Raw genomic sequence first — 13,736 nt, forward strand, 5'->3', positions numbered from 1 at the left:
TATCTCTGAGGATATATATTGGTATATGGAGCACGCTGGCCGTTGTATAAATGCAGAGAAAAGAGAGTACGACGTACGTTGTTTGCACACAGCATGTTTCTAACATTTAGGAACGCAACCTTTCAAGCTGCTTTGTTGAAAACACGCAGACCAGATAGCTACAAGTTGTTTCGGAGGGGTCTATTAAATACGAATTATGCTGACGGTAAATATACTTCCTTAGACTTTCAACGGTGCGCCTCTAATGCAAGGGCTGCTACGAGGCGTGCCAGCATTTCCAATCCTAGGATGCTTCACGCAGTCTAATAAAAACGCAAGGGCTTAGTTGCTTTGGTACGACCAATGTTTCAAAATCCAGCGCTCTCATGTGAAGCCACCATGTTTGCTGTTGCAACCATGGTGGTAGTGATGGTAGTGGTAATGCAACCATGGGAGGTAGTGCGGCAGGCCTTTCCTCGTTACATGCGTGCGTTGCAAAAAGTCTACACGTTTCTTAGCGTATGTATCGAAAAATACAACACGCGTGTTCACGGATGTATGCGCTTGTGCACGAATGCATTTACATTACAGCGCGTTACATTCGCAGTCGAAATAATGTGGATACGGTTACCTCGTGGTAAAATAAAGCATGCTATCATTATGCTTCAGAGAGAGCTTTATGGAAACTAAATAGCAATTGATAGAAGACTCTTTTCATTTTGTATGCTACAATTGCCGGAACTGTTAGACCTTGTAATAAGGTGTTGAATTGATTAACTTGGACTAACGTTGATTGAGCTTTTTCCGCATTCGTAAAAGGCAGCATACGTTTTATGATTACGGGCCTTTTTTCGTCTTCACAGACTATAGGGCGAAGGCAAGTCTCGTTACATTTACCGGCTACATACGTGGCTGAGCTAATCCAGGTGTTCAGCCATTTCACTTGAGTGACTACGTCTACTGTGACGCTCTCTAAGCCTCTGAGTAACGACCAGAACAAAATTTGTGCCGGAGATTACGCCGCGACTAGAGCTTATAAGCTTTTAACCTTTCAAGCTTGTTTCTGGGTCACTCGAGCGAAACGGGATTTAGCTTGTTCGCTCAAAACTTCTTTCTCTCTCTCCCTCTCTCACACGCACGCACGCACGCACGCACGCACGCACGCGCGCACGCACACACACACACACACACACACACACACACACACACACACACACACACACACACACACACACACACACACACACACACACACACACACACACACACACACACACACACACACACACACACACACTTGCTCTTTCTCCCTTTTTCTTTTTCGTGTGGGTGACTTTACTCGGAATGTTACAGGGGATCGCAAGCGCAGTATCACGATGGTGTATCCAGGTGTGTAGAGGGGAGCGAGACATCACAAATTCACGTCGCGGGAGCTGAGGTTGTCTCAGCTTCATGCACTACGAGCTTTGCAAGGGTGTTCAAGTGAAGCGAAATCTCATACAATCCGTAATGCACGTTACAACGCGGCCAAATCCGCCGATGCTGCCCACTGTGTCTCCGTGAGGGAGGTGGCACCCTAGTGGCCTGCAATTTTTATTGAACGTCAAATGCCACACATGTTTCAAGACGCTCGGATCTCAGCAAGCCTGTAGAAGAGCAGCAAGATGTACCGTGCCGCGCGTTTGTATATATATATATATATAGCATTCTTTGAGGACATCCACGATGGAGAAGTAGGTGGCGCCCTCTGGGCGTGGTGGTGTGTGTTTGTGTGGAGTGAGAGAGAGACAGTGGTGTCTGAGCTTTAGGCCTAATAAACCTGACAAGGGGGGGTTCGTCCAGGATGAAGCCCCGGAGCTGGGGAAGGTGGACCGTTTCCTGCGCCAAATGCACGCCCAGCTGCGGGATCTGGCGGCATGATCGACTTGCCCACGCCTGAAAACACTGGCGATCGCTGCCGACGCCTTCATGGAAAGAGCGCCGTTCCGGCTATAGTATCGGACTCTGCCTCGCATAACAAACCACGTCGCGCACAAATTTGCATATTGAGCGCATGGCGTTCCCCATCAAGTTGCATTGCCCAGCATGCGGCAGTAGTCTTCTCTGTGCCAAACACTCCATTAGCTACGACCATGCAGGTGGACGCCCGTGTGCGCGTGGCCCCTTCACCCCGGTGCACTGCATCCTTCGTACCATCAGGACCAGTGGCCTATCGTTCCGGATCAGTTCATCGGCGTGGAAACATACCAACTACAAGCGGCACGACGACTGCAACAAACGTCATGCCAAATTGTTTGCGTTGGCGTCGGCCACATTGCATGCTGTTATGATCGACCTGTCAGGTGTGAGAAGCATTCAAACGGGCTTCCACATGTCAACAAAATTGCCCTCTTCTCCGAAACGGCGTCGCCCGTTTCCCCGAGCTGACGCAAAAGGATGGGTGAAGGGAAAGACAGACCACAAGGTCAAGATAACGCCACCCCGTTCTCCACGAGCTGATACGAAAGGATAGAAGAAGAAAGACAAACCGAAGGTCAAGACGACGTCACTCTTTTCCCTGAGATGACACAAAAGGATGGTCGAAGAGAAAGACCGGCCACAAGGTCGTCAACGCCACCCAGTTCTCCACGAGCTGACACGAAAGGATAGAACAAAGACAAACCGAAGGTCAAGACGGCGTCACCCTTTTTTCCCGAGGGGACACAAAAGGGTGGGCGAAGGGAAAGGCAGGCCACAAGGTCAAGACGACACCACCCCGTTCTCCACGAGGTGACACGAAAGGATAGAAGAAGAAAGGCAAACCGAAGGTCAAGACGAAGCCCCCCCCGTTCATCAGGAGCTGACACAAAGGATGGACGACGAAAGCACTAATGCTTCTACGGGCACCGGAAGAAGACGGCGGGGGCTACAGGACCGCCAGGGGTTATTTAAGGCCGTGCTGGCCCCCCGTGTTAATAAAAACCACTCGAGACTCAGATGAGTCACAGCCATGTACCAATGAAGTAAGTCTTTATTTTTTTCATCATCACGATGCCCGGCTTCGTCGCTTCCTGATTCTTGCGGTGAAGACCCACCTCACCTTGTCGAGATTGTAACAATGCAAGTTCGCTAGTAGACAGCACCAGGAGCGCGCCATCTGCCTCCAGTGCGGCCGGCTAAGGCACAACAGGCACCAGTAGGGACTGGCCCGGCGGGTGACTACAACGCCGCTATGCAAATTGCATTTGCAGCCGGAACGAAGGAGCCACTACTGGACGTTCGAATAGGGACAAAGACATTCCGCGCTCTGCTCGACACGGGGTTCAGCGTGAAACTGCTCGGTGTATCAGCAACCAGTGCGGTGCGCTCTTCGGTAGCCAAGAAGAAAGGCGAAGCTCGCCTGGCATCAGGTTGGTCCTGAAGCACCACGGCTACAAAATGCATAATAAAGTGGTATGGCGGCTCCCGGCTCCAGATTTCTGCCAAATCTGTGCCATGACATTGTGCTTGGCAGTCATTTCCTGACAGCCACTGGCCTGTCCTTGCACATTACGTTGGGAGAATGGAGCCACAGCTTGTCCCATTTGCCAACGCTGATAAGAAGGTTGTACCGGATCCAATGGAGGATGTCTATTGCCTTGGGGGTCTGTTCGAGCAACAGCCAGACACTGTGGCCTGTAACGCTTTTGCTAGCTTAGGGCAACGCTCAGAAGTGACGGACCAATTTAAGGGCTTGCCGGGAGAGTACGGGGCGCTTTTCACAGTCACCTAGTTGTACCACTGTTTTCGAGAACTCTATGGATGGATGGATACTGGATGGATGCTATGAGAGAGAATAACATTTTATTGAGTGAAAAGGAAAGCGGTGTTGGGAGTGGGTAGGTGGGTCCCTATTTCACGACTCCACTGGCCAGAGCTACTCTCCGGGCCTGGTCGAGAAGACTCCTCTGGGTCTCTAGGTAAGCATCGGCGAGGGTGGTTTCCCACAGCTCCCTATTTCTGACTTTAGATCCCAACAGAGGGCGGGGGGGGATTAAGCGTCTCCTTTGGAACGGGGTGGTGGGTTGCGCCACCAAGCTCTTATTATTATATTGTCCTATGTACTACCTACGTTAAAAAAGGAAATAAAGAAAAACCCATGATGAATTCTCATAACCATTCTTTCTGAGCACCTAGTGTGAACTTTGTTCTTGCACGCCTCCGTTGTTTGTCGTTTCCCTGCTTTTCTTCCACCAATCTTCCAATCGCCGCTTACTAATTGCTACTGCGTACATGTTTACTTTCGCCGTGTTCTCGGTGAACCCAAGGGCTTCAAGGAGAACAGTGTTGTCCAAATCGACCACTGCGCAGACATCTTCACATTCTAATAAAGCATGCTCCATCGTTTCCCTAGCTTTACCCGCAGCAAGCACATGTGTGCTTGTCTTCCTTATATCTCGCTTTATAGCTGCGTATTGTAAGGCATCCTGATCTCGATTCGAAAAGTAATGAGTTTTCCTTTGAGTTATCATAAATTGTTTCTTTCCTGATTTCGTTTTTACCTCTTAAGTAGTTATTCATGGCAGGTTCCTTTTCCATTGCCGCCACCCATGAGATTATTTCAGCCTCTCTGACTTTCCGCTTAACGTTCTTTGTTGCTGTGTTGCTCCCCTACAGGCCGCATACTTGCTGGTAAGCTTCCTGATTCTTTTTTTTTCAATGTAAATCAATGTTTTTCCTTTACAAATGCCACAACACTCTCCCAGCCCATTTACTTTCTTCCATATTCCTCAGTCGTTCTTCATAATCAATTTTACTGTGAGCTTCCCTCACTTCAAAACTTGCCCAGCCCATATCACCCTACACAGCTTCATCTGTAGTCTCCCGCGAGCGGCCAATGCGAGACGTCCCACAGACCTTTGGTTGCCATCGAGTACTGGTTGTACCCTTGATTTCAAGCAAACAACCGCATTTCCAATTGCAAGTCCTGGAACCATTATACCTTTCCACATAACCCGGAGCACCTCGTACCTATTGTACCCGCATAGCGCTCTGTGTTTCATTATGGCTGCATTTCTCTTCCCCTTCGCAGTTACTTTTTTTCTTTTGTTTCCAGGTGTCTATCACCTTCGTTTATCCATATACCAATGTATTCATATTCTTTTGCCCGAAGTATTTCTTGGCCCCGAAAAGACGCTGTCTGTTCACTGTTTTCATTGAAGACCATAACACCCGATTTTTAACGCTATATTTCAAACCTAAATTCTCGCGTTCCTGTCCACAGATATTAACCAGACGTTGCATATCACTTTGCTAGTCGGCTAGAAACACAATGTCGTCCGCATAAAACAGACCTGGAAGCTGCTGCTCTACTACTGCACCCGCCTGTTTGGAGTAGACATTAAACCCGATATTACTTTCCTCTAGCGCCCTTTCCATCCTCACCATGTACATCATAAACAACAGTGGGGAAAAAGGGCACCCCTGCCTCAGTCCCTTGTTGATATAAGCTTTCTCCTAGCTCCTCATGACTTCTGATTAAACGGAGACGGTATTTTCTAAGTAAATATCTCTCAAAAGCTGTATAAGATCGTCGCCTAAGCCTTCACCTTCCAGAATATCCCACAAATGTGGCATTCTACATTGTCATACGCTCCTCTAATGTCTAAAAAGGCCACATATATAACGGTCTCCTTTCTACTCCTGGTATTGGAATAGACTAAGGACAAATGTTATCCAGACGCCTACCTATTCTGAGGCCATTCTGAAGTTCTCCTTAAATGCCATTATTGTCTGTCCATGCTCTCAGCGTTAATGTAATTGCCTGCATTGCTAACCTGTATATTAGCGATACAATGGTCAACGGTCTATATGAGCTAATTCTATCTTTCTCCCCCTTACCTTTATAAATTAAATTCCTTCTACTTTGTCGCCAACAGTCAGGTATGCGCCTATCTTTTGAACTTTTTTCTACTGCTTTCAACTGAGCTTCCTTATTTTTCGACCAAGTTCAGTAATAAGCCTAACGGGAACCTCGTCTAGCCATGTGGCTGGGCGCTTCAGAATTTTCTCTTAGGCTTTCTTCCAGTTCAAGTTCCTCAGCATCAACTCCTTTTCCATCTGGTTCTCTTTCATGTTCTTTTTTTCCTCAAGTAAAACCTCGTCATTGCCTTGGAAAGATTCAGCTGTTATTTTTCGGATGTAATTTAATGCCGCGTCCCCTTCCAGTTATTTGTCTAGGATGTGTTGTATTGTTCCAGACTTCCTGTCCAATACGTTTATGTGGTTCCGAAATACTCTAGGTGCGGCCTTCTTTTTCTCACTTTCTGACAACCAACGTTCACTTTCACCTTTTATGTTTGCTTGAACCAGTATTTCAACCATAGATTTTTTTTCTCCCGGTATATTTCCCATTTTCTGGCTACTTCAGCCTGCGGCAACTGCGCTTTTTTGCCTGCCTGTGCTCTCGGGAGGCCTTCTGTCGTTTGGCGATCGCTTCTCGTATCTCCTTGTTTCACCAGATTTTCGGTTTCTTTTTTTCCTTTCCATGGAGCATGCTGCTTCTCTTTCCTTATTTCTGCCGTTATTACACTGAGAAGCTCACCATATTCCCATTATTTGCTTGGCCATTTGCCAAGTTCTTCCTCTACTTTTGTGCCTCTATTTGTTATTTGCTCAGCGTTCGAATTTGGACTGGTCATTTTGTGCTCCTGGACCTCTTTTTCAACTACATATACCATTTTCAAAATGATGCGCTTATGGTCACTCCCTATGCAGCTATACCCTTCCTCGTCAATGACAATTTTTCTCAACTTATCATGAATTCCTTCTGTCATCAGGCAGTAAATCAATGGTCGATTTCCCACTTCCCACGTGGTCTTCCCTTCACACTTAGGCCCTGTATTCACGATAACGAGGTTATGTTGCTCAAAAGATGCAGCATTGTCTTCCTTGTTGTTGGTATAGCCATCTAGATCATGTACATGGGCATTCATGTCACATAATAGGATCATTCCTGCACCATTCCCGAAACCCTAAATATCGGCAATTATACATTCCACTAACCCTTCATTCTTCTTTCTGCAATTATTTCCGGTCCACACATAGGGGGTTACGCCCAGCCAAGTTTTCTTTCCACTCCTTCTAAATTATAACCAAAGATGCTCTTGACATTTTGAACTTACTCCTTTCCATTTGGCTCCCTGATGGATGAGCATTCCCCCTCCCCTTCCCTTTCTTTCCGATTTAGTTCTGCTGCACCCTTCCCAAACATAATTATCCATCACTGGCGGCTCCTCCGAGTCCCTAAGGTTCGTCTCAGTAACCGCATACACGCCTATTTGTTCTCTATTTAACTGTTCCTCAGTCTCTACCCACTTTTCCTTCAGCCGCCCTGCATGTTTATGTAGCTTATTGCATGGCGAGCTCTCTTTCTTGTTTTCCTCCTTTTTTTATTATTGACGGCGATTCTATTCCGAGGTTCCCCTAGGGGACGTACCTTCTTCATTACTACCTACACTGGCCTCCTGATCGCCCGTGGGCCCCCCAAAAAAGCAACCATGCTACCAGCAAGTCGCTAGCCCACTTTTTGTCCAACCCTGTGATTCAAGTGGACCCGTCTCGCTGGAAACCACCACACCTTCTCACTTCCCTGTTTACTTCTACAACCTCGAAACCTTTCTCCCGGCTCATTGTTTACATAGCCTTATTAGCAGCCACTACGGCTCTTTGTACGTTACTGTCACGTACAGGCGCCTCCGGCACCGTGCACACCACAATCTTCACCTGAGGGGACCAGCTCGCACCAGCCGTCTACTCTCTTCGCCAAGCGCTGGGTTAGTCTTGTCCCTTTTTCGTTTAGGACATCATTTAGCCCACCTGCTACCACGACAAGGTTGCGTCCGCGGGCATTTTCCGCGAGATTTGCTATTGCTCGCTCCATAACAGCACCCAATGTCCGTCCTGGAAATGTACCTGACCGATAAGCACAGAATCTAAATCCTTGAAGTTCTGCCAATTATCGCCAATGATTTAGAAGTAATAAATGCCGCACAGACTTAAGGCGTGATGCGTGTTCACACGTCTTCAAACACGCGGCCACGCTCTCACTGTCCTACCAACCCAGTATTCCCGATACCAATGCATACACACTACAATCACTAATAGCGTATAGTCTTGCGACTTGCAAACTACTATTTAAGCGCTATAAAGACACGTTTCGCGAAAGGACGCTCTGACTATCCTGCAAAACCAAATATACACGAAACACACCTGCGCACACGAAAAAGAAAAGAAGAAAGGAAAACTAGCCACTTACTATTTCAAGGTTTCTTTTTTTTAAACCAGCAAATCAAAAACAGAAGCACGCTTAAAGCATGCACAAAAAAATAAACTTTATTTTCATCGCCGCCATGAAGCCATGGAAAAACACGTACGACCGCCCCAAACTTTGTCGCAAAAGCTGTATCAATACAGGTGACAGCGCCCCTGTGTGTACAAAAGTGTGTTCATTCATTTCATAACAGGAACGCATCGTGGACGCCTGCTTAGATGATATGTTGGACGCAGGCCTGGTCAGGCGCAGCATAAGCCGCTGAACAAGTGCACCTGTCCATGTGGGGAAAAAGTGCGGAAGCTAACGCGTGGCTATGACTACAGACACCTGAATTCTCGCACCAAAGTACCAGCGTACCCGATGTCTCGCGCTGATTGGCTGCTGGCTCAGCTGGGTAATGCCCAATGGTTTACGAGCTTATATACCTGTCCCAAGGGTTCTTACAAATTCTACTTCGGGAAGAAGATATTGAGAAGACAGCATTCATATGTCACAGGGGAACCTTCGAGTTCACAAGGATTCAATTTGGTGTGGCTGTAGGCCCGGCCTCGTTCCAGGCCTTAATGGACAAGGTTCTCGATGGCGTCTACCACCAATTTGATGGCGTCTACCACCTACTGACCGACCGACCGACCGACCGACCGACCGACCGACCGACCGACCGACCGACCGACCGACCGACCGACCGACCGACTGACTGACCTGACTGACTGGTGGACTGACTGACTGACTGGCGGACTGACGGACTGACTAGAAGCTCGTGGAAGTTTGCACAACCTCTCAGAAAACCTCTCCCGTATTTCTTTATTAGGCGGCGCACTTCTGTCGCTCCGTTGACTCTGGCTTCTGTAGCTCGGCCTAACTTTATCCGACGCCTTGGCTTCTGTACGATGAAGAGGAGGACCTTCTGCCACCTTCGTAGCCTATATTCATTTCCATAATATATTTACTATCCCGAGACTCATTAACCGTAGATTAAGGCTTCCGTTGGGCCTAGTTGGAATATCATACCTATGTTTAAAAAGCGGTACTGCTAAGTTGAACACAGAGACGAGAACAGCACGTATACGAATTGCATCTGTCAACTGATAGATGCGCTTCGTACTTGCTGTTCTCGTCTCTGTGTTCAAGTTGATAGATGTACTTCGTACGTGCTGTACTCGTCTCTGTGTTCAACTTTGCAGCGCTGCTTTTTAAACATAGATATCGTTAACTGTAACCCTTATCAGGGCAGGGCGAGTAAGTGTGAAGCAGCAATACATGAAGAGACCGAACGGGACTCGAGAAGGCGTTACTCTTCCTCACAAATTTGTGCGTGAGAAAGAGTCGTGGTTATAGGCGACTGTATAGACGCAATCGGCATAGACGCCGATTATTGTGAGCGATATAGCAAAAGAAGTTGTACCGCGATGATGTGTTCACTGCTTGAAATGTCCGCGAGTGCAACAGAGAAAGCGAGGAATCACGGAAACTACAGTACATCGAGCAAGTTATCAGATTTAATATTTTCAACCTATGTATCTTTAAGGCTTAAAAATAATGCACCAACGAGGCCTGTGTGCACAAGTTCAAAATTATACGACGGAAAACCTCACCCCAAAAAGACATCATTTCTAGCCATGTAGAATAATACAGCAGCTACTACTAGAAAAATGGGAAGACTGCATGTAGTCGTACCCGCGCCTTGAAATTAACATGGCGGTCAATAAAGATGTGCTGTGTTTAGAACATTGAATGAAACAGCTGTCGCCCCATCTAGCACGTGAGCAGTTTGTACACTCTGGGAAAAGCTTTTGGGACGCTGAATTCGAGAGAGACAGAAGGAAGAAAGCCTAAGTACGTACGTGTTTCGCGCTCGAAAGCACACAGCCTGCAAGTGAGGGCCAAATTGCGCACTTGAACGTGAGCAGAGCACGTGTGGCAAGGTTAGGCCGTTGAGCGCATATGAATATGATTGACAGTATTCTGGTATTTTCGCATTTTGACACTTTCCGTACGCGAGTGTACGTTCACGCGGGAGCGAAACGCGTATGGGAGGAAACGGAGCAAGACATATCCCCCACGGCTTAATTACGCTTGAAAGTGAGATTTGTGATTGTGGCCGTAATCGGACGCTTAATGCGCTTCTCGCTCCAAACCCACCCCCGTGTTCAGAAATGCATCTTAACTTGAAGCCCACGCTTGAATTGATTCAAATGACGCCTGTCGTGAACGCACTAAAGGAAACGCAATGAGCGTTTTTGGTTTCTTCGCACCAGACGTCATATATATCAAGTCAAACATGGGCTTCATGTTAAGATGCATTTCTGAATACGGGGGTAAGTGTCTGTGGATTAAGTGCGGCAGTGTCACATAACCGGCGTCACACAAGCACACGCACACACCTCCCACAAGCACACGCACACGCAGTGTCGGTGGTCAGGAATGTAAGTACAACGGCTAGCAGCATAGTTCATGCATGCTCGCTTTTCTGTCTGGCGTAGTATAGTGACGTGTTGCGCGACCCAAAGTCACGAGGTTCCCGCGCATGCACACGCAGGCTTTGCGAGGTGATGGACCTGGACCCGAAGCTCATCCTCATCTGGCTGGTGATATTCTCGAACATTGGCGGAGCCGCCACGCCCGTTGGCGACCCTCCGAACGTCATCATCATATCCAACCAGCAAGTCGCTGCCATGGTGAGAGCGCGCGCGCACGCTTGCCTGCATGCCTGGTGCGCAGGCCCGCCGGAACCAGTTTGCGCCGGTTCGATGGCCCTCGCTGCTACCGCCGCCGCCGCCGCTGCCGCAACCCCCGTGCGCTTTCCAAACGTGCCCGCTTACGGCGTCCTCGGCGCTCGCGCGTTCTACATTCTACTTTACCGGGTAAACAAACAAACAGACAAACAAAGAAACAAAAAACAATGACACACATGAAGCTTTTCTTTCATTTTCTAGTGTTGCGGCCTCACTCTGAGATCGTGTACCCATGTGTTAACGAAATCTCAAATCACCCAGCAAATGACAAAAGATAGAGAGATAGAGAAAAGAAACAAAATTGCGTGCATTTTGCGTAGTGCCTCCGATCCTCGTTACTCCTCTCGCGTTTCTTTCCCCTTCGTCCCTCGCGCATATATATGTATGTATAACGTTCACACATGCACAGTGTGTTTCCGTGCGCTTATTTCGTACTGTTTGTGTGCGCGCAAGCGGTGAGGAGGTTGGTGGTAGCGGATACGATGCTGGCGAGAGCAGTTGCTACTGCACTCGCTGACGGCCTACGCAGTCAGCACTAGCTGCACCCCACAAAGTCGCATTTCACCTGGCCTCTTTGCCACCTGCCCACCGACACGTAGTTCGCCGGAGAGGCCGATGTTGGAAGGTGTTCGCCTCCACTCTCGCATCACGGAATTGGGCGATCGCAAATGCCTGGCGAGTCTATGCATATGCTCCGAGCTGGGCAGCGGTGTATTTGCCATCGCGATCTTAGGCTTTCATCAACTTATACGTTTGTTACGCGTGGTTGTGGTGCGGCATGCCCTACCGTGGGCACCGAAAACGAGTCGCTCAGGGATTCTTCCGAAGCTGTGCTGTGTTGAGCTGCGCAGCACGGGAAGACATGTATGATTTTCTGGACATATATGGCGCGTGTTCGTTTCCGCACTCCACCGGAGAGCAATATTAAATTTTTTTTTTGTCTTTTAAGAGCGACACCTACTCTCTGGCACATGTCTGATGTTCCAAGTTGGCGTCAAAAAAGAGTTTCGTTGAAGAGCGGCACACGCTCAGTGTCACATACCCAGTTGGTCCGACGGTTGGTTTCGAACACAGTTCCCTCAGCATGGCAGCCCAATTATTTTCTACGCATTAGACTAAAACTACCCAATGACCAAAGCTGGCGGCAAAACGGTTGTATATAGACAAAGCGGCAGGCAGAGAGACACCAGAAAGTGCGTGAAGTACCCTAAGAATGCTAATCGCAATAAAAGAAAAAGGAGAAATGCGGGGCACGTGACGTATCCGTGGCGCAATCTCTCGACTCCGTTATTGGAGAAGGCGAAGAGAGAATGTTGCCGGCGGACCCCATAGTCGAGGCAAAGAGAGAGTGTGTGTCTCTCTTGGCATTGAAACTCGCCTCTTGGCAACATTTCAATTTCTCCTAGCTCCGCTAATAAAGAAACAATTGAAAAATGAGATGAAACGATCACGTAGACAACGCTTTACAGGTTCCAGTGCATAGCCAGCATATTCGACGGAGCGTGGTGAAGAACGCTTTAAGGAAAGAGACAACCATAATTTACGCATTCTTACGAAGCACTGCTGTGGTCCACGGAGGAGGTGTCATAGTTAGAAGAATAAGAGATGAAAAAGAATGGAGGCAAGCATTCAAAAGAATTACGGAGAGCAAACGATAGCATCATCAGGTCGCGAAAAGGACACTGAAGTTCATGCAAGAACTGGGTAGCATTAAATATACTTTCGGTCAAATATTTCCATTCAGAGACCTCATAGCGAAGGAAAGCTGTGTGTAAATGTATGTTTTGGCCAAAATTAGTATGCTCTGTTATTACTATGTGGGCTTGGGTTAGTTATCAATTTTCTTTTTTTCATATGACGCTTAATATTTGCAGTAAAGCAGTTGTACAAAACAGGGGCGAAACTCGCACCTTTCCTATGAGATACGAGTCTTTCAATTGTTTTTAGTTACTAACTTAATTACTCGCTTACATTCGAACTGTCCAAACACAGCCAATACTTCCTTATATTCGGTATTCAGGCTGCTGTGTATGTTAGCAGACGCCACGACTAGATGGCGCTCTCCGACCACGTCGCGTAGGGTGCTTCGATGTTCCTTCTTCCTCGGAGGAAGAGCAGCGCACTGAGGCACACTAAGGTCTCGCGCTCGAGACGATGTACGAAGATGTGTAATATGTTAGGTACACCTGTTCGAGTAGTGCATTAACTCATAAATTTATCTTGCAGCGCAAATTATTCAAATTCGGAGTCGTCAGACAAGTAGTTGACGACGAGTATACCAAGAAGCCACTTCTTGTTCTTGTCACTGCCCCGAAGAATATGTGCTTTACAGTTGCGCATGCTATGGCTAATTATGTTGAAGGTTTGATTAACCTACGGGTCTATTATTTCTTTATCGACGAGGGCCGGTGCTTCCCTGTCCTGAAAGTCTGTGTATGGCTGAAATTTTTTTCCATTGGTTCAAGCTTGCTATAATGAATACCAAGCACCAGCCGTATTTTTCTGTCAGTTTTACGAAGGGGCGAATTTCGGCTGTAAACAAGTTTTTACTCAAATAATCCACTGCCTTTGTGTGGACAGAAGGGACACATTCAGATTAAAGGTAAGTTTTGATCATTTTTAGAGCGCAGCTCTTAGGTGCCTGTTCCTGCGTTTCGCGTCGGCGTCCCTTGGCGTAACGGCGTGAACGACCGCTGCGAAGAATGAAAGAGTGAACGCGGAGCGCATCA

The 13,736-nt window shown here is 47.7% G+C and overlaps 1 protein-coding gene across 1 annotated transcript in view; it reads left to right on the forward strand.

Moving 5' to 3' along the window:
* The window catches only part of LOC142578960 (P protein-like), a 367,306-nt gene that overhangs the window by 101,659 nt on the left and 251,911 nt on the right, over positions 1–13,736 (forward strand). Inside the window, exon 6 of the mRNA XM_075688702.1 lies at positions 10,812–10,950. Within this exon, the coding sequence (XP_075544817.1) occupies positions 10,812–10,950 (139 nt within the window). The remainder of the gene's footprint in view (positions 1–10,811; positions 10,951–13,736) is intronic.

The sequence above is a fragment of the Dermacentor variabilis genome, chromosome 4 (assembly GCF_050947875.1).
Source record: "Dermacentor variabilis isolate Ectoservices chromosome 4, ASM5094787v1, whole genome shotgun sequence".
Lineage (NCBI taxonomy): Eukaryota > Metazoa > Arthropoda > Arachnida > Ixodida > Ixodidae > Dermacentor > Dermacentor variabilis.